Here is a 27,195-nt window from a genome sequence, read left to right on the forward strand (position 1 = left end):
CAAGAGGGATAACAGACCTGTCATGTTGCATGTTTTAACACATACGTATAGAATAAGGTGTTTAGGTATTTATAATATTACTTCAAGATCATAAAAGATAGTGTGGTGAAAAAATGAGCTTTTGAAGGTACATAATTTCTGTTAAAAATACGTTAAAACCTTAGTTTACTGTAGTTTATCCTAATAAAACTTTTTTTTAACCATTATGAGCATGGGTCATAGATGTGCATCAACCAAGACTGAGGAATATATATTTTTTCCAAAAAATAAATTATTAGTAATAAAGAATCTTTCCTTAAAAAGAGTTATCATTTGGGCGCCTGGGTGGCTCAGATGGTTAAGCGTCTGCCTTCGGCTCAGGTCATGATCCCAGGGTCCTGGGATCGAGTCCCACATCGGGCTCTCTGCTCCTTGGGAGCCTGCTTCTCCCTCTGCCTCTCTCTCTCTGTCTCTCATGAATAAATAAATAAAATCTTAAAAAAAAAAGAGTTATTTAAATGACATCATTATCTTGTTTGATTTTGTTTCACTTTTTAAAGAAATTACATTTGTTTTTCCTTATTGCTGTTACTGTGTTGATATATTATTTAAGAACATTGCCTAATTTTAAGCAAATTAATGCTTTTATTCCAGTTAATGGCCAACCAAGACCCCTTGAATCGAGTCAAGTGAAATATCTCCGTCGCGAGCTAATAGAACTGCGAAATAAAGTGAATCGCTTGTTGGATAGTTTGGAACCACCTGGAGAACCAGGACCTTCCACCAGTATTCCTGAAAATGGTAGACTGTGAATCCATTTTATTCTGCTTTATTTTTCTTACGTCTTTTTAACAAAATTTATTAAGTTACTATTTTAATTCCAATATAGTTTACAGTATTGTATTAGTGTCTGGTGTACAGTATACTGATTCAGCAATTCCATATATCACCCAGTGCTCCTGAGACAAGTACACTCCCTAATCTCCATCACCTGTTTAACCCACCTCCCTTTGGTAACCATCAGTTCTCTATAGTTAAGAATCTTTGTCTTTTTTTTTTTTTCTTTGCTCATTTGTGTTCTTTCTTAAATTCCACATGAGTGAAATCATATGGTATTGTCTGTCTTTGACTTTTTTTGCCTAGCATTAGACTCTCTATGTACTCATACCTTTTTGCAAATTTTTTTTTTTTAACTTTTTAAGTAGGAGTAGGTTGGCACCCCTCTTGTTACCTTTTCTTATTCTTGCCTCTCTGCTAGTATTCAAACCTGCCGTCCTTTAGGATTACCAGGAGATTTTATTTTACCAGTTGCTGGATCTCATTATAGACCTATTAGAAGGCAGGGCTCGGGAATCCCGTTTTTAAAGTTCTCTGGTTGATTCTTTACAACTAGTCTTAAACCCCTGGATTTATGAATAGCTCAGTTTTCAAACCTCTTTGACTCTTTTGGACCCTTTTCTTATTTATTTATTTATTTATTTATTTATTTTTAAGATTTTATTTATTTATTTGAGAGAATGAAATAGAGAGAGAGAGCATGAGAGGGGGGAGGGTCAGAGGGAGAAGCAGACTCCTTGCTGAGCAAGGAGCCCGATGCGGGACTCGATCCTGGGACTCCAGGATCATGACCTGAGCCGAAGGCAGTCGCTTAACCAACTGAGCCACCCAGGAGCCCTGGACCCTTTTCATTGTAATAATTAATGCACCTTAGGAATTGCAATTATTTCATGAGTTTTATGTGGCATATGAAGTAGTTTTAAATAAAATAAGGTTACTATATTCAAATGGTATATTGTTAAGTTTATCTTAAACAAATTTTTAATCATATGCAAAGAGAAACTTACTTTTTTTTCCATTTTATAGATGACATGTACTGTTTATATTAAAGCAAGGTTTATTGACAAATTTGGAACTGACGTAAAGTTTTTGGACCAAATATATTTAACACTGTAGACTGAGGTTTATGTATTAGGGCTTGAAAGTAGAGTTTAAAAAAACTGCTTTCTTCAACTTTTTTTTTTTTTTTTAAGATTTTATTTATTTGTCAGAGAGAGAGTGTACACACAAGCAGGGGGAGGGGCAGGCAGAGGGAGAAGCAGGCTCCCCATGGAGCAAGGCATCCGATACGGGACTCGATCCCAGGATGCTGGGATCATGACCTGAGCTGAAGGCAGATGCTTAACTGACTGAGTCACCCAGGCATCCCAAGCTCTCTTCAATTTTTAATATTCTTAGATGCTGCACTTAAAAAAACTTATTTATTTATTTTTTTTACAGTTTTTGTGTTTGCATTTAAATTACGTGCTTAAAACCGTCTATATTATGAAATAGTAATTTTTTTATAGAGTCATCCAGACTCTATAACGGGCTTAATAGTAGATGATTTTGTGGGAGGGGCGCCTGGGTGGCTCAGTCGTTAATCGTCTGCCTTCGGCTCAGGTCATGATCCTGGGGTCCTGGGATCGAGCCCCACATCGGGCTCCCTGCTCTGTGGGAGGCCTGCTTCTCCCTCTCCCACTCCCCTGCTTGTGTTCCCTCTCTCGCTATGTTTCTCTCTCTCAAATAAATACATAAAACCTTAAAAAAAAAAAAAGATTTTGTGGGGAAGTGGCATTTTATAATCTCTTGCAGCCATTAGATTCTCAGAAATTGTATTTTTGGCTCCATTTAAATTTTGGAGTTTTCTTTCTTTAGATATAGTGTAAATCTGCATTTTCTTTAATTTGCCTCTTCCTCTCTTCCTCCAGCTATGTGGAATTGTATTAATAGTAGATTCTCAATAAATATTTGGTGATTAGTAATTTCTAGTTCCACCTCTGTATTTCAGAACATATTGGAGATTGGCTGAACTACTATAATAAGATCTAACTGGCCTTTTTAAGATGAAACTTTTTATATTTCAGGTCAAAGCAAATGGCCTGACAAAAAGCTCCAACTTTAGGTCAAGAATCTGAAAAAAAACTTTTGACCATTTTGTCAGAAGAATTCATAGATGCTGACACAACAACATTTGCTGATAATTTCAGGGGATTTAAGCATCTGTAGAATGTTATGAAACTTAGATGGAAATTCAGCAAGTGTAGCCAGTGCTGTGCAGAAATAACCTATAGTAGCCTGTGTTCTGCTATAAGGAATAGAATTACAAGCTTTCAGGTTTGGTGAAACAACCTTTCTTTTTTTTTTTATTCTTATGTTAATCCCCATACATTACATCATTAGTTTTAGATGAAGTGTTCCATGATTCATTGTTTGTGCATAACACCCAGTGCTCCATGCAGAATGTGCCCTCCTCAATACCCACCACCAGGCTAACCCATCCTCCCACCCCCCTCCCCTCTAGAACCCTCAGTTTGTTTCTCAGAGTCCCTCGTCTCTCATGGTTCGTCTACCCCTCCGATTTCCCCCGCTTCATTCTTCCCCTCCCGCTACTGAAACAACCTTTCTGTTCGCACATATTTCTTGCCACTATATTTACTACGTCTCTTTATTAACCCTTTATTTTCATATGTTTTATTATTAACTTCTCACCGATGTTAATGTAGAAGATGTTAAAACTGGTTTCTTCTCTACATCTTGGAAATTAAATCACATACTGTTTCTTTGTGTGGCCTCCCTTCTTGTCAGGGTATCCTATCCCAGTTATCTAATGAGTTGAATAATACATTCTGTGCTTTAGTTTTACAGACGGTTGTAATTTATTTTTTGTTTCCTCTCCTGTACTTAGCAAGGTCACTTACCTCTTGACCACCTGCCTCCTATGAAATTGCCTAAGCTTCTAAGCTTTTAGAACATATCCGGACTTAATAATCAGGAAAATAGCATAAAAACCAAAAATATCATACACCAGAAACTGGAAGTCTAGTCTATAAAACAGTGTTGCCAGTCAGCTGTCAATACTCTTTAGAACAATATGGCTTGCCCTCACCCAGAAATATGTCCTTCAGTGGTCTACCTCTGCAGTCAATTCTTGGTTCTTGGACACTTGCTTCCTCTCTGAGGAACATGATGTAGGCTACCTTGGATATTGGATTGACCTGTTGCAGTAGCTGTAGCAGCTAATGGGCTAGTAGGAGCAACTAATAGGCTAGTGGGCATATAGTATTGTGTTTCCTGATGGATTTAGTTTGTAGTAAGTAGAAGGATGCACAGGTAGTGGAAGGTAGTAGTGTGAGAGGGAATAACTTACAAGATTGGTGTGATATGTTTTTGGGGTGTAGCCTTGGAATTAGGAATTAGGAAGAAAATTGGTGGGGAAGATGAATAACTTATTTTAAAGGAGTACTTGTAGGAGTTTTCTTCTAGAAATGGAGGAAATATTAGTGTAACCAGAGGAATGATAGGGATGAATAGGAGCTGCAAGCCCATGTGTGCTTATATTCTATTTAGTACTTACAGTTTTTCACAAGATAAATTTTGTCTTGATCACAGAGATAATCTAATAACTGATGTTCATTTACTTGCTTGGTAACAGAAAAAAGTAATTGTTAATTGAGTAAATGGTTAGTAATATTCTTTTTTTACTTATTTTGTTTTTGATATCTTTTTTTAATTTTTGTTAGCTTTTTGGTTTCAGGTTCCTATTTGTAAAATGTGGGTTATTCTTGAATCCCTTTTCTTTCACAATGTAGTGGTACAAATGCCTGTTGAGTACTTTAGTACCCTTAGAAGAAAAGCATGGTTTTAAATTTACATGCTCATATTTAAAATTTTATTTTTCTATTTTAAAAAAAATAATTCATTATAGAAAGATATACAAAAGTAGACATAGTACTCTAATGAATCTTGTGTACCCACCCCAACTTCAGTAATTATCAACTCATAGTATCATGTCATCTAGACTCCCATACATTTCCACCCCTGTTATTTTGAGCAAATCTCAGACACATCATTTCAACTGTAATAAAGTATTTTAAGGGAGACATAGCAAATTAAAAGTACTAATTAGCAAATAAAAAGTAAAAATTAATGTATTAGTTGGTTTGAGATTTCCATGTAATTAATAATGAACAAATAGACAAGTAGAAATAAAACATTAGAGTTGATCTCATAACTTCAGTTAAGCTTCTTTATCCTTTTGCAAAATGAAGCGTTAGTGTTCAGTAAATATCTGATTGTAGAATATATGTAGGTCATGGGGCTCCAGAAAAGGGGGCAAAATGTCCTGTTAAGGAGCTCGTATTTTTTTTTTTTTCTTATGTAATAATTCTTAGGGAAGGAGGTAGATAAAATATTTTTGAAAAAGTTTTTAAAATTTCTTCTTAATCCTTTTTTCTGATTTAAAAAAATCCAAGTATGAAGAGGAAAGTAGAATTAACAGTTACCCTGTATTCAGAGATACTTAACTTCTGAACATTTCAGACTATATGCACATATATTTTTCCCTATTTTGTATTTTTTAGGCCTCACTAAGTATAGATAAAATGGAAACAAGTTTTTGTTTATTCCTCTCATAGATACTGTGGATGGTAGGGATGAAAAGCCTGCTGCTTCTGATTCTTCTGGAAAACAGTCTACTCAGGTTATGGCAGCAAGTATGTCAGCTTTTGATCCTTTAAAAAACCAAGATGAAATCAATAAAAATGTCATGTCAGCGTTTGGCTTAACAGATGATCAGGTTTCAGGTAAGTGAATTCCTCCCTTCCATCCTTCATTCCCTCTCTCCTTCCTTCCTTCTCCTTTCCTTCTTTAATATAAGAATAACATACAGTGATGTGCACATATCTTAAAGGTTCAGTTCGATAATTCTTACTTTTGTATATACTTGTATAAAACACAAAGTAAGATGAAGATCTAGATGATTTCCAGCACCTGGAAAGCTTTCTTAAGCGCTCTCCCTGTCGTAGAACCCTACCCTATAAAGAATAACCACTGTTTGGTGTAGGTAAATTCTATCAAAAGTGGAATTCAGAAAGTTTATATTTTTTAAAAGAATCTGAACCATTTTATAATCTTATTTCAGATTTGTTGTAGGATTTAAATTATATTTGATGTCTTCTCTCTTTGGATGTTAAATTAGAGAAATTGAAATTTAAATGTAGATTTTTGGTTAAAGTGCTTTTGTGTGGAAACTGCTCTTATATGAATGGTTTTAACCTTAAAACAGCACCTCTACTGTGATTTCTTTTTACTTTTGGCTATCATTTCTTCAGTATTTTTTTCTGCTTTCTCTCTCTTTGTATTCTAATTACACATACAACTCTAGAATTTTCATTTGATTCTTTATACAGTTTATTTTTTTTCTTTTGTGATTCCTTACCTTTGCATTAAGACTACATTTCCCTTTAACTCATTGATGCATTTTTAATTCTTTAAAAATATTTATGATTTTTAAAAATAAAAATATAATAGCTGCTCAATGTTTGTCTGCTTCATCCAACATCTGGGCCTATTTGGAGTCCACTTTCTTTTGCCTGCCTTTTTTCTCTGAGTATGGGTCACATTTTCCTGTTTCTTTGCATATCTGATAATTTTTTATTGAAAACTGTACATTACAGTTAATATGTTGTAGTGACTGATTTTTTGTCACTATTTCTCTGGCAAGGAGTTAACTTGTTTGGATTCAAACTATTCATTCTTTGTCCCCATGGAATATAGCAGCTAATATCTCTGCTCAGCCCTTTGAACTCTTGGTGCTGCTTTTTTTCCTGAGCCCTCTTATGTGTCTGCCTCTTAATTCTGTGGCCCACTGAGGATTTTAGGCAGAGCTTATACTTAGTTTTTAGGTCTCATTCCTTCGGTGGCTCTCTTAATCCAGGGATTTCCCCCCCTCAGATTTCCAGCTAATTGGCCAGCTATGAAGTTCACACTGTGGCTTTCTCCTGTTGGGGCTGCAGAGGTCAGGGCTTGCAATTCTTAGCCACTGTAATTCCACTGGGGGTAAACTTTTCTGATTTCTTGCTGACATTTGGTTGGCTTCCAGTGATTTCAAATAGTTGTTTTCTACTATTTTGTCCAGGGTTTTAGTTGTTACCTCTGACCATTTACTTTGCTGTCATTAGTAACTGGAAATACAGGATTCAGTCTATTGATTTTATTTTTCTTTGAGACTTTTATGGGACTATTCACTAAGGAGAATTGTGTGAAATTCTGGAAAGACAAATATGTGTATATGATGTATGTTCTTGGCAAACGAAGACATCACACAAGTGATACATCTGGAAAACCCTTTGTAGAGCAACTGAAATTTGAGTTAATACTACGGCTTCTTAATATTTAAGACTTCAGGAAATGGCAGATAGAGGAGTCAGTGGTTATATATAGGGTCAGGCTTAAAATTTTGATTACAGTATAGTATATGCCACACCAGAATAACATGATTAATATGATTCACATTATTTGAAGGCCATTTTTCTGTTAGCCTTGTATGTTGAGGTAAGAAAAACTGTACATATAGAAAATGCCAGGATACTTTGTAATTATTCAGGTCTGCTGTTGTGAAAGCTTGACTGTGAATGTGGACATGGGAAGGAGGAATAGAATATTACAAAGATAGGATGGGCAACATTAATAGGTTACATACAAGAGAGAAGAGAGGGATCAAAATAATGTACTATTTTAGTTCAGTAATATAGTGTCTTTTGTAGGAGAGTAGATCTATTTATCTACATTATGTAAATATCAGTAATGAGCACTTGACCATTTTACTCTGGTAACCATCCGTTTCTCTTTCATTACCACTATGTTATCCTAGTTTAGTTCTCATTATTGCCTGGACTACCATTTGGTCAGCTACAAAGTTGCCTAATACAGTGCTGAGTTCTGGGATGCACCAGTGCAGAGGATAGAGGTTTGCCCTCAGGGAACTTAGCTAGTAATAGCAAGTCCCTATGTGGAACTTTCTAAAATGGTTATCACTTTCATAAGCTCTTACGATATAATACTTTTATAAATATTTGCTATAAGCTCTTGTTAACTCCTGATCCTTAAAGTAACCTTAGTGAAGTAGAAGTTACTTCTTTTGTACAGATGAGGAAACTGAGGCACAGAAGGAGATGAAGTGTAGTGTGTCCAGGATTAGAGAGCTAGTAAGTGGCATCACTGGCATTTGAACCTGGGCAGTCTGGCTCCACAGTCTGTGCTTTTAAGCACTCTTCTATATTGCCCAACAGAAAGAACTTAAAGGAGTAAACATATCTATAGTTGTCTTTGGAGTGTGTTTTTTGACTGTCACAGGATTGGAACTGTAGCGAATTTTTTCCATTTACTTCTTTATTCATTACTTTAGAAGAATTTGAGTGGCTCCAGGAATTTGAGAGGTAGTCTTTGAAAGGCAGACAAAAAGAATCGGAAAGGAGCCTGGCCCAGAGAGCTTGTATAACCTAAGAGGAAGATGGGAACTGTTCAGAAATGCAAAGTAGAAGTTGGTAAGGGTCATAATAAAAGTATACTTTATAGAAGTTCACAAATGGAAAAAAGGATTCATGGGTGAAGAAGGCTTGCTGGAAATGTGGAGTAGTACCTGGGATTTAAAGAACATTTAGGTACATGAAAATGGGACTGGAGGGAACAGTGATACATGGAGAGAGAAAGAATATTAGATATATTGTGGGACTAGGAAATAGGTTAGTTTCAGCTGAAGGGGGCTTGTGGGAGGAGGAATTGTGAGAAAATAATGTTTGGACCCTTGAACACCAAACTAGAGGGTTGAACTTGATTTATGGGCAGTGGAAACCCATTGAAGAATGAAATATTTTTGGTTGATCTACAACATAAATTAGATAGCATGAGATAGAGGATAGTGGTATTGCAGAGATGAGTTTTGATTTTTCCCCGGGGAGGTTAGGACTTAGGAATATAACAGTCTACACTTTATAGGGAAGGATTTCCAGTCGTAGCTTCGGATTCTTAAGAGAGTGGAGCAAAGGGAAAAATGAAGTAGACACATTCACTGTAAAAGGCTGCTTTTGTGGTTATGCTTATTCTGTAGTATTTTCATTTTTAGGATCTTTTAAGCAAACTTTATTAACTGAGCTTACTGGGGAAAGGGCTCGTAACTGAGCTTGCTGGGGAAAGAGATTGAACTGACTTGTCATGACCATTTAGGGCCACCCAGTGCTCCTGCAGAAGACCGTTCAGGAACCCCCGACAGCATTGCTTCCTCCTCCTCTGCAGCTCATCCGCCAGGAGTTCAGCCACAGCAGCCCCCGTATACAGGAGCTCAGACACAAGCAGGTCAGAGTGAAGGTAAAATAGAAATAAGAGCACCTATTTGGGGAGGTAAATGTGCAGAGATGTTTATGGCAGCATTGTTGGTGATGGTAAAGAGCTTACATAAGCATTCATGCTATGAATACAGTTGCAGAAATTTTTGATTTACTGATATGGTATGCTTTTGGGTTAGAAGTCAGGTATGCTTCTGACTATTGAAAAGAAAAAAAAACCTGAGAAAGTGCTTATGTGAATATAAATACATGGTAAAAGATCAGGAAGGATTCATAGCAGTCACCAGTCAGTGGTAACCAGGGGGGCAGAGGTGACCCACTGAGGTGGCATTTCATTTTGCATCATACTTAAGGTGCTGTTCTATTTCCTTCTCCTTTCCCTTCTTGCATCTATGTATTATTTTTGTAATTGGAAAGATTTTTAAAATAGAGGTAAAGCATAACTTTAGTTTTCTGAAAGATAAATAGCCCTTTAAATTTTTGTGCAGTTAGCAATGTCTTTTGTGGAAAAAAAGAAGTGTGTTTTAAATCAAACTTGTCTTCTCTAAATGATGTGTCCTTGGATGAACAATTTAATCTCTCTGGGTTTTCATATTCTGTCACTGTAAATTATGAAAATTGGACAAAACTGGTGGTTTTAAAAGAATGTCTCTAGTGCCGAATAAAATATAACTTGAAAGCTGAGTATTTAAACAGATAAAAGGCTCATTACCATGGTTGAAGGGGATTGAGAGGCCACAAGCTCAGGACAGCAGGCACTGAAGTTTAGAGACTATACACATTCCACTTTAAAACAAACACCAGGTGGTGCTCTAACTATTTTTATAAAGGGGCCAAGTGGTGGTATGGTGTATTTTCAGCACCAGAAGTAAGTGACTGAGTTTATCAATCATATTAAAAAAAAAAAAATTCATAGCCTAAAAGGAACGGAGCACTTAGGTAATAGAGTCCTCTTGTGGCTCTATTTTAGAGTCGTCCTGTTGGATGAATTCTAGGCCTAGGGTCTAGCAGGTGGCAGTTTGCTGATGAGTGGGTAGTTCGGGAAGAATTTCTTACTGCTTCAGCCTCTTCTCAGCCAACTTTAGTTATAGTTTAACTTCACTTTGTATTAAGCTGAAACTGCCCAAACTGGAACAAACTAGAACGGAAGCGGGTATGGGCTGAAACAGGGAGGCAAACGCCAGCGTTTGGATATGATGGGAGTTTAGTGGTTACTTAAATTCCATAGAAGAGGCCTTGGAATTGTAAATAGTTTTCCTAAGGATTTTAGTCTTTTTTTTTTTTTTAAGATTTTATTTATTTATTTGACAGATCACAAGTAGGCAGACGGGCAGGCAGAGGTAGAGGGAGAAGCAGACTCCCTGCTGAGCAGGGAGCCTGATGCGGGACTTGATCCCAGGACCCTGGGATCATGACCTGAGCCAAAGGCAGTCGCTTAACCAACTGTGCCACCCAGGCGGCACAAGGATTTTAGTCTTAATATGTTGTTCAGTTCAGGTGAACTGACATTGATTTTCTTTTTTTTTTTTTTATATCCCATCTTAAGCAGTGTATACTGTTGTAGAACAGCAGTTGGAAGGATAATTGTACCAAATAATGTTTGCTTGTTCACTTATAAAGGAATGAGATTTAATGCTCTCTTAATGTCTCTCACATTATTTTGTTTATTTTAATTGAAAAATTATAAGTAGGTAAAATTTTTAAAACATAAAAAGATAAACAGTGAAAATTCAAATATTCTCTCCCACCTCTGACCTCTAGCAGCCAAGTTCCTTTTTCCAGAGGCATCAGGTTAACACTGTTTGATATGCACTGAATTCCCTTAGGGTGGCATTAACTGTGTGCCTTGCTGAAACTGTTTTGTTTTTTTTTAGTTTACATTAAAACATACACTATAAAAATTGTACAGTTATTAGTATGTGACATCAATCAGTAGTATTCTGGAGGTCAGTCTCTAGATCAGTGCTGTCCAGAAGAAATACAGTGGAAGTCATAAGTAATTTTTTTTTAATTCATCACATTTAAGAAAATTTTTAAAAAGGTAAAGCTACTGTTAATTATACATTTTGCTTAATGCAGTACCTGGTGTATCAACATGTAATTATTATTAAGAAGTTATTAATGTTTTACATTCTGTTTTTTTGTATTGCACATTGGAAATCTAGGGTGTGACACCACTTAGAAACACTTCAAAAACACTTACAGGATGTTTAGTTAAGACTGGCTGCATTTCAGGTGCCTAGTAGCCTGGCTACTGCCTGTTTTATTGGATAGCACAGCTCTAGGTTAAGATGTCAGTTATTATAGGATAAATTGTAGGCTATTTTAATGAATACTTTTTGACATATGATGTACAATGAGTCCCTGACATCACCAGTTAGTTAGATCAGCTGCTGGTTAGAATTTGAATAGAATACTCATCAACAATCTATTACTAATAATAGGTTAACATAGCAGTCTCTTAGAATAGAATATGAAATAATCTAAAAACAAATCTGAGTTGTTTTACTTAAATACCTTAAAAGGGATCTTGGGATTGTAACCTTTCCCCCCAAGGATTTCAGTCTTAATATGTTTGATTAAAAAGATCAACAAAATGTTGAGCGTCATGAAAAGAAACGAAGTGGACAGTATTATCCTTTTTCATATAAAGCTTTGGTGCCTCTGTTATTGGAAAACTATGCAGTTGAGTGGTTTCCCAAACTATGAAAATAAGTGGTGAGGATACAGAGAAGAGCATTAAAAATCATCAGAGACCAGGAGGTATTGCTGTTTGACAAACCAAAAAGGTAAAAAGAATATAATTAAAATATGTAAAATCCTGTGACAAGATAATATGACCTGAATAGTCTTTTAAAATCACTTTTATTATATAAATTTTGAAACCTAAACAGAAGAGCTAGAATAATGAACTCCTCATGGATCCATCATGCAGCCTCAACACTTACCAGTGTTTTGAATTTCTTTTTTCATCTATCCTTCCTGCCCCTCCCTCCTTTTTTAATTTGCTGGGATATTTTATTTTATTTTATTTTATTTATTTATTTATTTTTAAAGATTTTTATTTATTTATTTGTGAGAGAGAATGAGAGACAGAGAGCACGAGAGGGAGGAGGGTCAGAGGGAGAAGCAGGTTCCCCGCCGAGCAGGGAGCCCGATGCGGGACTCGATCCCGCACTCCAGGATCATGACCTGAGCTGAAGACAGTCGCTTAACCGACTGAGCCACCCAGGCGCCCTGCTGGGATATTTTAAATCAAATCCTACCTGTTATTTCACTCAATTATTTCAGTATGCATGTCTACTGATAAGCTTTTCTTTTAACATAACAACTGTGCTATTATACCTAACAAAATTAAGTGATTCTTAATGTCATTACATACTAGTCTATATTTGAATTTCCTTAATTGTCTCATAATTATCTATTACAGCAGTGGCTTGTTCAAATAAGAAGTATAACTAGATTCACATTTTTCATTTGAGTATGTGTTTTATTTTTCAATAGCTGTCACCACTACGTGTTTCCAAAGTTAAAAACTATGTATTTTAATTATCAGTTGCTATGTAACAATTTATCCCAAAACAGATGCTTAAAACTACAAACATTTATTATCTCATGCAGTTTGAAAGAGTCAGGGATCTAGGAGCAGCTTAGGTAGGTGGTTTGTCTCTGAGTCTCTCGTGAGGTTGTCCTCGGAAGCTTAATCTGAGCTAGAGGATCCTCTTCTAAGATGACTCTCTCACATAGTTGTTGTCAGGAGGCTTCGGTTCCTCACATGGACCTCTCCTAGGCTGCTTAGGTGACCTCATGCCATGGCAGCTCCCAGCAGAGAGTGAATGAATGATCAAGAGAAAGTTAAGGTAGAAGGTGGCTGTCTTTTATGACCTGTCCTCAGAAATGTAATGATTTCTGCAATATTCTATTGATATATACAGGTCAGCCCTATTGAATGTGAGAAGGGGACTGCACAAGAGAGTGCAGTGTTTATGGCTTACTCTTTGCTCTTTTTGTATTGTGAGGTTAATCTTATTTCTAAAAAATGTAAAGGATACAAGGAGCTCATGGACAGGAGTCCTATGCGAGTGCTCTAATGTGCAGGGTCTAGTCCCAGAGGCTGGCTACCACTCTGTGTAACAAAGTACAGTCCCAGGAGGTTCACAGTGACACTCTACTTCATCCTCATCTCTTTCTTCCCTTAGATAGTAGTTTTTATGATGTTTAATCTGGTGATTCTTCCTGAAAATATAATTCACAAAACTTATATATATATATATTTTACTCAAAACACAGCTTACTCTAAACTGTGTCTCTACCTTGCTTTTTCACTTAGTAATATATCCCATAGTTCTCTTATTAGTATGTGAAGTTATTCTTCATTTTTTACAACTAAACACAGACTTCTTAATTACATTTTTAGCATATTGTAACAGAGTCTGTTTTGGACTTGAATGAAGTAAGTAAAAGGAATACTTTGTGTGGAGATAGTAATAAACCTCTGAAACTTTTAACCCCAGAGGTGACATTTTCATAATGGGTTTATAGCAGCTTAGGGAAAAAACAGAATATGTGCTTGCTTTAAGAATAGTTATTATACCTGTCAGTTTTTATTGAGGAAAACAATTATGCTGTAAAATCACTGATGGCAACAGCCTATTTTTTTTTTTAAAGATTTTATTTGACAGGGAGCACAAGCAGGGGGAGTGGCAGGCAGAGGGAGAGGGAGAAGCAGGCCTCCCGCTGAGCAGGGAGCCCGATGTGGGGCTTGATCCCAGGACCCTGGGAACATGACCTGAGCTGAAGGCAGTCGCTTAACCTGCTGAGCCTCCCAGGCGCCCCGATGGCAGCAGCCTGTTACATGGAGCCTTAATCTCCGCTTTTTTGATGATACCTAAGCTAATATTTATATTAAATGAGATAATGTATACAGAACTTCTTCTAAACTAAAGCTCTAGAGTTTTGCCTGCATTCCAGTGATGGTTCATATTCGCTGCATTGACCTCAGGTAAATTGCTTAATTTTTCTATATCTGAAATAGGGATTGCTGATAAGGTTTACTCCCCCCCGCCATGTATTTATTGCCTCTTTTTTTGTATTGTAGAGTTAATTATTCTAATTTCTCAGAATTAGAACCTATTATCATAATGCTGTACATATTTTTCTCTTTTGATTATATTTCTATACCAGATTCTGATTACTTCTGTTCTGAAATTTAGTTATGAAATACAATCTAGGATTAAGGTGGTATCTTCCAAGGTAGTTAACTCCTGTACTACTTTTTGTACTATCTGTAAGTCTTAAACCATTAGGACAGCATTTAAAAAACTTTTGTCAGGTTTTTTTGTTGTTTTATTTGGGAAGAGGATTAATAGAATGTTTAAAAATAGTTAAGTAGATTTTATTTCTATCATAAAATGCAGATGACTGCTTGCTAGGAAATAAGCTGGCTATAAATACAGGCATATCTCATTCAGTGCTGCAGTACATAGGGCTGAGTGGGGAGCCCAGTGGAGTGGGCTCTATCCCTTGATTTCAGGCTGTGAGTGCTAGCTGCCAATTGTACCTCAGTTTGAGTGGTGGCACTAAGATAATGTGACTTTTCTTCACTTGTCCCTTTCTGCCAGAAATACGCTAATTACTCATAATCTTTGGATTAACAGCAGGTAGTTTGAATATTTTTGAAAGAATGAGCCAGTATATAATTAAAGATTTAAATATTAACTAGATATTAAAATGCACATTTTATTGCTACTCTAGGTATTAGATCTAGCTGAATCCACCATTAGAACAAGAGTAGAGATGAGAAAGATGTGAACCAATAAATCCTCATTTAGAAGTCACAAGTATTGGAGCTCCTGGGTGGCTCAGTCGTTAAGCGTCTGCCTTCGGCTCAGGTCGTCGTGATCCCGGGGTCCTGGAATCGAGCCCCGCATCGGGGTCCCTGCTCGGCGGGAAGCCTGCTTCTCCCTCTCCCACTCCCCCTGCTTGTGTTCCCTCTCTCGCTGTGTCTCTCTCTGTCAAATAAATTAAATCTTTTAAAAAAAAAAATCACAAGTATTAAGTGTGTCCAAAAGGTTTTTCTGTAGGAACTGTGATCTCCTGACCCCAAACAGGACTCTCATTTCCCAGTATACATCCTCAATGTTAAACAGGTCTGCCATTTTCAAAAAAGTGTGCAGTGAGGGACCATTTAGGCTTTATCAGATTCCGCATGATGGGCGAGGATATTCCTAAAATGGAAAAACAGACTGTTGTAAAATGCCACAGGTGTCTTTGAGGTCTGCCATGAAAGGTCGCATAGTTCCTTGTTACCAGAGAGTCCATTCAGATGGTAACAAAGGTTCAAACCGTTAGAATAAATACAGTGCTTTGGGAGAGATTTAGGAGCTGTCGGTTGTATTTGTTCCTTTTCTCAGAGTTTTATTTCTTGATTTTTGACTCGGTTGATTTTTACTGAGCATTAGCAGTACCTGTCTGTTGGCAGTTGGGTTCAAAAGCCTTTGTTTTTCTAGAATCTATGAAGTGACCGCACTAGTGGTGTTTGCTGCAGCGGAGAGTTTGCTGCCGCTAATCCACGGCAGAGCAGCTACGTTTGTTCAGTTGTTCATGCTTCTCTATTTCGCGGCACTTCAAGGTGTTGGAACAAACACATTCTTGTGTCTTGTCACTAAGTGTCCTTACGTGTTTGGGTGGGGAGAGAATTAAATGTGCTTTGAAAGTATTTCTCTCTGCCAAATTAAACCTGCCTCTCTTCCTTGTCTTGTCTCTTTTAGGTCAGATGTACCAGCAGTACCCGCAGCAGGCCGGCTATGGTGCTCAGCAGCCGCCCCAGCCGCCCCAGCCGCCCCAGCAGTACGGTATCCAGTATTCAGGTGAGCGCGTGACCAGAGGGAGGTGACTCTGATTGTGAGCTGTTCCTGTACTCATTAAAGTTGAAGCCTTTCCTCTTAACTCCTTGGTTTGTAATACTTACATTGTCATAGGAGGTGTTAAGTATTTATTTGTGGGAGGAAATAACATTTATTTTTAAATATTTTGCATGAATATTTTACTATAAATCAACATTTCGGTCAGCAGTCATAGATGATTTTGTAATAACTTGTAGTTTGAAAACATTTTTAACTCAAGCTTTCTCGTACTGATAAGATCTCCTTATCTCTCAGGTGATTTAGAACAGCAAAAATGCTTTTCGCCCATTATATGTCACATATAATTCTAGTGTACTGTAAAAATATTAACATTTTCCTCTTACATGAAAAGGCAATCTTAATAAGAACCAAATTAAGCTACTTAGGTTTTTAAATCTCCCAGAGTATGTAGGAATACCAAAAACAGGTCAAAAAAATAGAATTGTGTCAAATGTAATCTAGGCAGCTAAGAATGTTGAATATAGTTGTTTTAAATAGGCATTCTGGGTATTTTCTTTTACCTTCTGTCCACTGAAGATTATCCATATTTAAATATGAAATCTCTCTAGTGTAGCTTTGACCATGATGATTATAAATCACATAATTTTACATTTGTTATATCCGAGAGTTTACGTTTAACTTAATGTTTCACAGCCAAAGATTTAAGTATCAAAAGTTCATGTAATTAAAAATAATTTATCTAAGTTGAATCTTGCCAGAATTTTATTTTACGGAGTTTTATAGTTCAACTGGAGCAGGAATTAGCAAACTATAGCCACGGGCCAAATGTGGCACGTCACCAGTTTTTGTGAATTAAGTTTTATTGGAACACATCTATACCTGTTCATTCTTATGCTGTCTGTCGCTCTGTCGTGGCGGAGCTGAGTAGTTGCAGCAGAGACTGGCCCACAAAACCTAGAATATTTACTCTCAGGCTGGTCACAGAAAAAAGTAGGTTGTGACTCCTGCACTAGACCATAAAAGTCTATCTTTAATTAGAGTTTTGACATACTTTAACTCATATAGCAATTTTTATTTGGATTATATTTGCTATAGAATGATTTAGCTGATAGCTGCTAATTTTTAATTATGTAAAGTAAATGGGATGAGTTTAAGCTTGGATTATGATATTAGGATTATTTTAGGTTTGCAGTCCTTTAAAGTCAGGGTGTTATAAATTGTATAATTTGTAGAAATAATATCAGATCTGAAAAGACCTAGTCATCATTCTAATCCAGGGGATTTCAACTCCCTCTGTGCTTCAGAATCACCTGGAGAGCTTTTTTTTTTTTTTTTTTTTTGAAAGTTACAGGTGCTTAGGCTCTACTCCCAGATATTTTGTTTGATTTGGTTAGGAGTGGGACTCAGGCTTTGATATTTTAGAAGCATTGCAGGTCATTCTAAAGTGCAGGCAAGGTTGGAAACCATTTGTCCTTGTCTCACCCACTCATTTTATAAATGAGGCAGTTAGGGTTCAAAGAGATTGTGACACATGGAAGGACACACAGCCATTCAGTGGGGGAACTCAGAGCCAGTGTACTTGATTTTGCTGTTAATTATTTATATCATTCTGCATTCTCCAGCCTAGGCCAGTGGTAGCAGACTTATCTGCCATAAAAGGCTAGATAGTAAATATTTTAGACTTTGTGGATCATAATGATCCCTTGTCCTACAATACTCAGTAATTTTTTAAAAAATCCCGTGATTTCCATTTCTTGAGATTTTTGTTGTTCTTCACCAAGAGTTTCAACGGAGAGGGTGGGGCTATACACATAATAGAAGCATTGCCACATTATAATCAAAGACTAACAGGTTGCTAATGAAATGGCATTAGGCCCATAGGAGTTATTCCCTCTGTTGAGAAATAATTAAGGATCTGGTTGTTCCCAGACTCAGTTAAAAATCCAGTCTAGATTTCAGCCGCCAGGATGAAAAGGCAGCAGTATTTTGCTCATAGTCTTAACTTGTATAGACATTTTCATTGTAAAAGCTGAGTTCTTCTGTTTCTCCAAAAACTTACAGTAAAAAAATTAAGCAAATAAATTTTATGTAGAAGATAGGAGAAGTTGTATGACATTCAAGATTTTATCATGAATTGACTTCAGTATTTGGATGCTACCATAAGTAAAATGCCTTAGATACTTGATTTACTTATTAAAAGTTAAGCTTGTTCTTAATGATTTTAGTCAGAGTGTTCACTCGAGTAAAATTTAGTTTTCAAATCATCATCTTTGTATTTCTGATCCCACTAGTCCTATTAACTTGAATTTGATTGGGAGATGTGGAAATAGTCAACTAAATACTCTGCTTGGAGACTGTAAGTGGTGGTGGTAACATTGGACCATTTTTGACACTGTTGGTTTGGCAGTTTCCCTCTGACCTTTTCCAGTTTTACTCATGGACTATGTCAAAAAGGTTTCTTTCATGAGTAAATTTTGAACCCAGGTTCAAGGTGAGTTCAGAATATACTCAAATTCATTCAATCCTTTTTTTTTGTTTTTTAAATGCAGGGTTGTACATATTTTAATTATTTTCTTATGTATCTGGTATTTAATGCTGACAGGATTCCAGTCATTGGAGAGGTTTCATTGCAAGTAGCTGCAGGTGTGTTTCATGGTAGAGATAAAAGTTTTCAGTGAAGCCGACTTGTTCTTTTTAAAAAAATTGAAAAAAAAAATCCTCGTTAATGAATGTAGATGTTGATATTGTGGGGCAATATCATATGCTTTTTATGTGTTATGCTGTTACTTCTAAGTCAGAATTCTGAGTTGTAAAGGCAAAAGATCAGATACCGAATCTAAAAGATTTTAAGGATTGTGAAAATGGGGACTTAATGTTTATTCTTAAATGGCTTAGTTTTTATAGAAAGTGAGTGAGCCTTAAAGCATCTCATTAGCACAGTAAGATGTATTTGTAGCACCATTGCTTCGTTTAAAAATATTGTCTCAGTGTGTTTTTACTTGGTACAGTTGTTAAATAGGCCTCTCCTCCACACCAGGTTAATGACTGACTTTACGTTAATTCCTGCATTTATCATTTGAGCATCTGTTCTGTACTAGGAATTATGCTACAACAGGTATTTGCTCTTAGGGATTATGTAGTGTAGAAGCATTTGTAATGAAATATAGAGTGGTTTCAGTTTAGATAATATCTTTTTTTGATACTATTTGGTTTTGAAATGATATTATAGGATGGACTATACTACTCTACTTGTTATATAAATACTTAGGAATAAGTTTAAATTTCTCATCTTTTTTGGTCCATAACAGTAAGACTAATTCTCTGGAAAGCCTTTCACCAAAAGAAAAATAAGATCTGTGTGTACTTTATTTTGCCTTTTCAGCAGGCTACAGTCAGCAGACTGGACCCCAACCACCTCAGCAGTTCCAGGGATATGGCCAGCAGCCAGCTTCCCAGGCACCGGCTCCTGCCTTTGCTGGCCAGCCTCAACAGCTGCCTGCTCAACCACCACAGCAGTACCAGGCGAGCAGTTACCCTCCACAGACTTACACTACCCAGACTTCTCAGCCTACCAGTTATACTGTGGCCCCTGCCTCACAACCTGGAATGGCTCCAAGCCAACCCGGGGCCTATCAGCCGAGACCAGGTTTTACTCCACCTCCTGGAAGTACTATGACCCCACCTCCTAGTGGGCCTAACCCCTATGCACGCACCCGCCCTCCCTTTGGTCAGGGCTATACCCAACCTGGACCTGGTTATCGATAAAGAGGCTCAGCTACCCTGATGAGTGTAGCTGATAGCGGTTTGCCTCCCAAAAGACTCCAGTACTACTATTTTAATTTGTATTGAAGTTCAGAAATTTAAAAAGCAGAGCATTTTTTATGATCTATTGTTGCTGTTAATTGAAAGTATAATTTGCTGGAACACAAAAAGATCAAAATGAAAGTTTTTTTCTTCCCTTGCTTAAAAGTGTAGCAGCTGCCTAGTTATTTTGGAACACTACTCTGATGTGCGTAAAGTGATTGACTTTCTAGCTTGCCTTGTCCGGAGGATATTAAAACGCTAGGTTGAAGTTTAGCCATCTTAACTTGGCTTTTTATTATTAACACGATGTACTAAAATCTAGATCCCTTTGAGAAAACAACTAGGTATTATGTATAAAATGTAACATTGATAGGTTAATAAAGATAATTGAATCCATTAGTGGTCTTGTATATGTTAACGACTAGATTACATGAGAAAAAAAATTCTTTTTGCTCTTTGGTCTCAAAATGAAGTATAGGCGTTTTAACTTACAGTTTTCTGTTCCAAGAAACACGGTGCCATTTGATTTTTTGTCCTGCCTTTGAAAGAAATGCATTTAATAATCATTGGTTTAAAACAATGAAACTTCTTTAAAATAGATTTCAGAGGAAGACAAATTAACATTACATATAAACACAACAGATATGGGGGGGGTTGGGTAGATCCTGAATAACTTAGAGAGATGAATCATTCAGAAATGAAGAACTCAGTCTTAAAAAAACTACATCTCTTTATTGCAGAGTTTATACTTGAAAAATACAAAATGTAGCATCGATAAACTTGAAGCATGTTGAAGCAGAGGCAAGTCCTTTCAGAAAGAGGGCAACAATGCACCATTCCCATGTCCCTCCGCAAATGAAGGACTTTTTTTAAAAATAAAAGATTTTCATTACAGGTTGAGTTAGACAAAATTACGAAAACATTCTCTGATACATTCATTCCTAGAGGTCTGAAAACAGAGTACATAACCTGTAAAGTGGTAGGGATGTCATGCATTACTTTTGTGCTCAGGCTTCACATTCAGTCTCTACGTACAGCTTCAATAGAATTCTATTAACAACAGTATGAAGACAAATCCCTGCTTAAAGGGATAGTTTGACAAAGTACATTCAGACATTGTAACACATTTATGGGTAGAGAAAGAACAAAATGTGTATTTTGAAATTGAGTAGATCAGATATTCTGTTCAGTTTGCAGCTAAAATCTAATGATTCAGTTTTCAGTAATTTGCAGAGATTTAAGGAAATGTATATCGGCATGAATGGTTAACTATTGAAATGCTTCAGAAAAGCTATTTAGCTATTGCTAAAAATTTGAAGTTTAAATAAACATGAATATTTATTAGGACCTTTTTTCCCCCAGATACAAATGCTCAGATAATTTGATCTAATAAGTTAAACCAAGTTGAGATTTATGGAATTAACTCATCAGTAAGAAGAATACACTTTAATAAAAGTAAATATTTTTTTAAAAGTATATTAGTTTTTGATGTTAAATTTGTTATAAAAGTATCTCAAAACATCATTACAACAGAGTGATAAATAATATACAAATGATCTCTTAAAATACCATGGATAGGGAGCCAGCTTCCCTAAAAATGTTATCCTGTTAATGTCAATATCTTGTTTTCTTAAAATGATTTTGTAAAACCTGATAAATATTCTCAGCAACATTTCTAATAAACATCTACTATGGCTATTAAACTTTAATACATAGTAAACATAATAGCTTTAAATGAATGTGACAAATACTATAGTGTTTCCAATTATTTTTTTTTGCCATGATAAACAGAAGGCACTTTTGATCCTGATTGCAGCATCTACCATTTTCCAGGAATTGTGGTCCCACATTCATACCACTGGACATAATTGATTTGGGTGTGACCACCTATTTCTCCAAATTGGACAGGTTCCTGACGAACTGCTCTGAAATAGCCTAAGAAGGAAAATAATTTTATTTTAATAGCTGCTGTATTTTTGCCCTCACCACTCAGAGATTGAAGGGTGTCCTTAAATGGCTAAATGTTACTCTAGGTGAAGTGTTTTAGAAAATGGATAGCAACAGAGAGCCTGGTGTCTTCCCTGAGGTCGTAATGGCTGGCTAAACATGAGGGGCACCTGAAACTCCTCTGACCTGTGCTTTAACAAGGTGGGATGAGCCCGTTGGTAGTGTCTGAGAGACAAAGCCAAAGAGGGGCAGAGTCGGAGGGGTTTTGTGTTTCGAGTGTGATTGAGCACGTTCAGTATAGTCTCTGCACGGTACGGACTGGTCTGGTCCCTGAAGGTACAGTGTTAGGAAACAAAAGAAGGGTAGTTCTAAGAACGCTAAATTTCTAAAAATTAAACTTAGCGAAATCTTCCTTCAAGGACTCTACACTAAATGATTAAAATTTTTGCTGCGAATGTAAAATGTTTTGGCAATATACACAATTTACAGTATGTTTTATATCCCATTCCTGAGAGGCAGCAGTTGCAACTTCCTGTTAATGGGTTCACAGATAAAAACACCAACCACAGTAAAAGAGGACTTAAATGCCATTGAACAGAATGTGTTGCTGAAAAGACGAGTCAAATAATGCAGAAACCTCTTAGTGACTGCTGAGTACTATGGACATTAATTTACTCTCTCCTGCCCTGCCTAAGGATTAAATTTCAGTCTTTTAAGTCCTCATGGAGCAGCTTAATATGTCTTTAGCAAGTTACAGTGGTTATTCATTACCAGAATTGTTCAGTTTCAATTATATTTGTGTGGCAAATAATAAGGGAATAAAAAAATGCCTGTGTGCTCTGTATAACTAACTATAAGGTAATACAGGAGTGATTTAAGGTTGGGAAACACTACTCTTCTATAGCTGTTTTTGCAAAAACTGAAGTGTTCCTGAAGTAGAATGTCTTTATAGATGTCTGTGTGTAATTTTCCTTAGCTCTAAAATAGAGTCTTAAGGACTGGGAGGAAAGTTGAAACACTTCTATTAAGGTCTTAACATGAAAGTCTTTTTTTCTAGTCAGATAATTAGAGCAGTAATACTGCAGAATTATTTTTAAAGTGATTGTTTTCCTTAGCTTGAATTCTCTCTGTGTTAATTTGTAAAATCCTCTTGCTTAAGAGGAGGCTCAGAAAACATACCTTCTTTGGTGGGTAACTGGTCAGAACTGAGTTGCTGTCCTGTGCGTCCATCTAAAAACGAGTCCACAAACTGGCAGTGGTCTTCTCCATGGCCTCTCTGATCGCCTATGTTATAAAATTTTCCTAAGGAACGAGAAATTAAAAGGATCATGAAGTATTACTATTTTTGATAAGAGGACAATTCTGAAATATCCAAAGGTATTCAGATAGAGTCTTCTCTCTTTTTGTACATCCTCCCCCTTCACCGTAGCTCAAGCCACCAGTGTCTCCTGACTGAACTATGGAAGTCTTCGAGCTGCCACCACTGCTTTTACTCCTTCCTCTCTCTTACTCCTTCCCTCCCCCCGCTCCCAGAGAGCAGCCATCTTTTTAAAATGCAGCTCAGATCATGTTACTCTTCATAAATCTCTCCTGCAGTCTCCTATGACAGTCAAAAGAAAAACCCCAATCCTTACCTGGTGTCAGAGCTCCTCATGATTCTACGCCTGCCTGCCTGACCTTCTGCTCACTGAGCCTCACCCACACCAGCAGCACTGGCTGGGCTCGTGCCGGCGGGGGCCTTTGCCTTTCTCTCTCTACCTCTAGTGCTTCCTCCCTGGATTTTTGCTGGGGTGCTTCCTTCTCCTAGTTTTCTTCTTAGCACAAACCTTCGCTGTTCAGAGAGGCCATTCTAACTAAAGAAGCTTCCACTTGGCCATTTTCTCACCCTTTCTAATTTTTCTTTAAAGCGCTACATGCAATTTTTATTTACATATTTGTGGTCTCTCTCTACTAAAATATAAGCTGCAAGAAAGCAGAATATGTTTTGTGTACCGCTTTGTCCTTAGCACCTAGAAAACCTCTGAACAAAGCAGCTGTTTGTTGAATGACTGACCAAATGTCTACCTTTCCATGTTGGGGCCAGCCTTGTTTAAAATTTTTACTGCATGAGTGCAAAAGAGAAAATAACAGTGCCACAGAGCCTGGAGCAAGGAGTTCTCACTCTTTTGGTCAGGTGTTTTGATCCTGTCTCTGGGAGACTTGAAATCTTAAGTATGCCCTATTCCTTCCATGATGATTGTTACATACACTCATTTTATTATCAGTAGGCTCTCTGTCCCTGGCGGCTGTGACAAAATTGAGCTTCAGTGGGGCAAGTGCCTTTACATTCAAGTTTTCCTTGATGATTTTGTTTCATACTGCATTGTCATTATTTTCATTTTTTTTTTTTAAAGATTTTATTTATTTATTTGACAGAGAGCACAAGTAGGCAGAGTGATAGGCAGATGGAGAGGGAGAAACAGGCTCTCTGCTGAGCAGGGAGCCAGATGTGGGGCTCGATCCCAAGACCCCAGGATCATGACCTGAGCCAAAAGCAGCCGCTTAACGGACTGAGCCACCCAGGCGCCCCTCATTATTTACATTTCTAATAGCATGCCTCAAATCCCAGGCTAAGTATTTCAGTAACATCTTGCTCAGAAGGAAGAACTGTGTTTGTATCACACCTTAGTGTCTGGAGCTAGCCACAGAAAAGGCGATGTTACAGAACACTGTAAAGCATTCCCCGAAGGCTTGAAACAGAGCAGGCGGTGTTACTTACCTGTGAGGGAGTCACTCAGATAAATCTTGTATCGGAGAGAGTTGCACAGCTGCACCCCTACAAATTTTTTATACCACGTCCGTTTGACATACTGTTTGCCCTTACATTCTGAGTAAGAGTCTGAGTTAAAGGCTCTTTCAGTCCAGATGGCATCTCTCCCTGCTGCATAAGGAAAACACATGCTTTGAGCTTAGCATTCAACTTTGGGTATCGAAGAGCTGTCCTAAATGTTTTATAAAAAGCCGTTTGCAAAGTTCGTTGTCAATCTGCTGATACCTGGTTTTCTCCAGTGCTAAATATTGGAGTCAAAGTAATGTATGAATTTGAACATAAACTCCCACCTAAGTTCCTGTCAATAGTGAAATAAGCAGTATGTTTAGGTTTCAAATAACCTATGCAGGGCTAGATGTAGATGGCGTCCCCTTAGGAGCAAATTTAGTTTTTTGGGGTTTTTTTTTGTTTTTGCTTTTTTTTTTGGTGCGTTTTTTTGGTAGCATAGTATATAATTTAAACAGATGCTTTAATGTGACTTGTCATTAAAAATGGACATGAGGATGTTATATCTTGACTTATTTAACAGAAATTTTGAGCTGCCCTGGCATATGAATGAAAGCAAGTTTCAAAATACCCAACTTGTTCCCCAAACATTATAGGTTCCTCAGTGTTAGGGAATGTTTTAGGTAAGCATTCCCACCTGGCTGATATTCTAAGACTAAATGGACTAAAATGAAATCATGACCAAAATTCTGCCATGCCTATTTAGTTGAATCAGTTTAGAAAAGCATGTAGTTGTGTTCATGCTGAGATAGGTACTTACCAGAAATTGGCTCGCTCACTCTTGGGTCCGCTAAGAGAAATAGCAAACAGAGAGTCAGATGTTACATTAGGTAAGTAAGCCCCAGTGTGCCAGTGGCGTAGGGAAGAAGATGGATGCTTACAGTTCAGTCTGACTTGCAGAGTGGTACACTCTTGCTAAAGACTGAATTTGAAAGTGTATTTTGTTTTAGAATTATTTTCCATTGAACAGTCTCTCCTGCCAGGTACTCAGCTTTATCTTTTGGGATCTTTGTTGCTCTTCAGGCTCTCACTCCATTTTAAGGCTTCCTCTTTCAGATTCAGACAGAAACTGTTGGTGGTAAAATCACCAGTATGCCATGAAGTGCAGTTGGTGTAAAAATGACACAAATAATGCTGTGAGTACAGATGTCTCTTTTAAAGGAATTGGAGTGTACAAGGTCAGAAAATTCCACAGCTGCTCATCAAAAAAACTACCAAATGAATTCCCTTTCTGGATGTCCTATGACTGTCTGATATTTTGATTCTAGGCATTGATTCTAAGCATACAGAGGAGCATTCTTTCACTAGTTTTTTGAGTATACTGATACAGTTTTTATCTTTTAAACTGATACGCCTTTTTTTCTGACATCAAAAGAAATGAGAAAAGATGTATGTAGTTTCCTGAAGGCTACCTTTACCAATTTGCTTTTTCAAAATTCAAGAAACGCTTTATTTATACACTGTTTATTTAGCTGGGTTTCAAAGAAGCTCCTTAGGCAAAACATTGTGGCCCTTTACATTACTGTTGATGTGATTACCTGATTCAGTATTGAATGCCACTGTGTTGCTGGGTGGGCCTTCTCCAAGTGGGTTTTTGGGTTTCACCTGGAATTCGTAGCTGTGTAGGAGAGAAATTTTTTTTTTTAAATTGTAATATATTCTCCAGGGGTAGGAAACAACCTTCCTTTGTTATACTGAAATCCTTCCTAATTCTATTTTGAAATCATGAGGACAGGGAGTACACATATATTTGAGAAGCGTCATGGGGAAATAAACTCTTTACTTTCCAGACACCTTGTCTAATGTTTTGTATAAGGATTAAGTTAATAAAAGACATTGGCGTTTTTAAAAAGACAGCCAACTAGCAGAAGCAACTAGGCAAGTTGGTAAGGAACATATAGGAAAGAGGTATGTGGTGGACCCAGGCTAATTCCAGCAACAAGGAGTCTCTCTTTCCTTCAAATGTTTTAGCTACTTAGCTACTTAATGGAAAGGTTGCCTTTTATTTCTTACTATCCCAACCCTGGGTATGGCCTCAGACTTAGGCACTGTTTCTCCTTGTGGGGCTTGAACTACCTATGTCAGAACCACATGACAGAGGGGCATTTGGGAAAGTTTGTTTAACACGCAGATTTCTTGCTTCATCTTGGCTACTGAATCAATTTTTTGAGGGGGTCTAAGTAGGCATTTATAACAAGTTCCTGAGGTGAATCATATACCCACTGACATTTGAGAACTACTAGGCTAAGCTAGGGGAACAGATGCACATGAAAGTATTTCTTTGCAAGGACTTCCTGTTTCTGTCTCCTGGAATTCTGGTGTTCTGTCCATCACAGGAAGCCACATCTCCACAATAGGGAAATGGTAGTATCACCATGAAGAGCATGGGCACAAACACTGACTTTTCCTGTATAAAGCAGATTCATATAGGCTAGGCCTTAACTCTTTACATTAAAAAAACACAAACCTAGATGCCTTGGCGTTCTAAGTATGTTTGAGTCTAAGAATTATGCATTAACTTGCTATGCAATATGACACATTTCATTCATAGGATACTTAAATAGAGCAAATCCTCTTAAGAAATTCAGAAAGTGGGGCACCTGGGTGGCTCAGTCATTAAGCG

At 37.1% G+C, this 27,195-nt stretch overlaps 2 protein-coding genes across 48 annotated transcripts in view; one reads left to right on the plus strand and one right to left on the minus strand.

Annotated features, from left to right (window-relative positions):
* TFG (trafficking from ER to golgi regulator) overlaps positions 1 to 20,206 on the plus strand; it is a 33,279-nt gene extending 13,073 nt beyond the window's left edge. For 6 of the 11 annotated variants that reach the window (XM_045902788.2, XM_045902787.2, XM_064584651.1 and 3 more), the window contains 5 exons: positions 634 to 780; positions 5,433 to 5,600; positions 9,022 to 9,162; positions 15,911 to 16,009; positions 19,389 to 20,206. In XM_045902788.2, the coding sequence (XP_045758744.1) occupies positions 634 to 780; positions 5,433 to 5,600; positions 9,022 to 9,162; positions 15,911 to 16,009; positions 19,389 to 19,771 (938 nt within the window). In that variant the 3' untranslated portion in view covers positions 19,772 to 20,206. The remainder of the gene's footprint in view (positions 1 to 633; positions 781 to 5,432; positions 5,601 to 9,021; positions 9,163 to 15,910; positions 16,010 to 19,388) is intronic. The other 5 variants (XM_045902791.2, XM_045902793.2, XM_054504148.2 and 2 more) reach the window with 5 other exon arrangements.
* Positions 20,207 to 20,522: 316 nt separating this feature from the next.
* Positions 20,523 to 27,195, minus strand: part of ABI3BP (ABI family member 3 binding protein) — a 241,306-nt gene continuing 234,633 nt past the window's right edge. For all 37 annotated transcript variants that reach the window (XM_064582027.1, XM_064581586.1, XM_064584048.1 and 34 more), the window contains 5 exons: positions 26,111 to 26,190; positions 25,333 to 25,362; positions 24,516 to 24,677; positions 22,937 to 23,059; positions 20,523 to 21,745 (listed from right to left, as the gene is read on the minus strand). In XM_064582027.1, the coding sequence (XP_064438097.1) occupies positions 21,630 to 21,745; positions 22,937 to 23,059; positions 24,516 to 24,677; positions 25,333 to 25,362; positions 26,111 to 26,190 (511 nt within the window). In that variant the 3' untranslated portion in view covers positions 20,523 to 21,629. The remainder of the gene's footprint in view (positions 21,746 to 22,936; positions 23,060 to 24,515; positions 24,678 to 25,332; positions 25,363 to 26,110; positions 26,191 to 27,195) is intronic.

This window comes from Mirounga angustirostris, unplaced genomic scaffold, assembly GCF_029215605.1.
Source record: "Mirounga angustirostris isolate CCGP_5_RB_7025 unplaced genomic scaffold, mMirAng1.0.hap1 SCAF_1, whole genome shotgun sequence".
NCBI lineage: Eukaryota > Metazoa > Chordata > Mammalia > Carnivora > Phocidae > Mirounga > Mirounga angustirostris.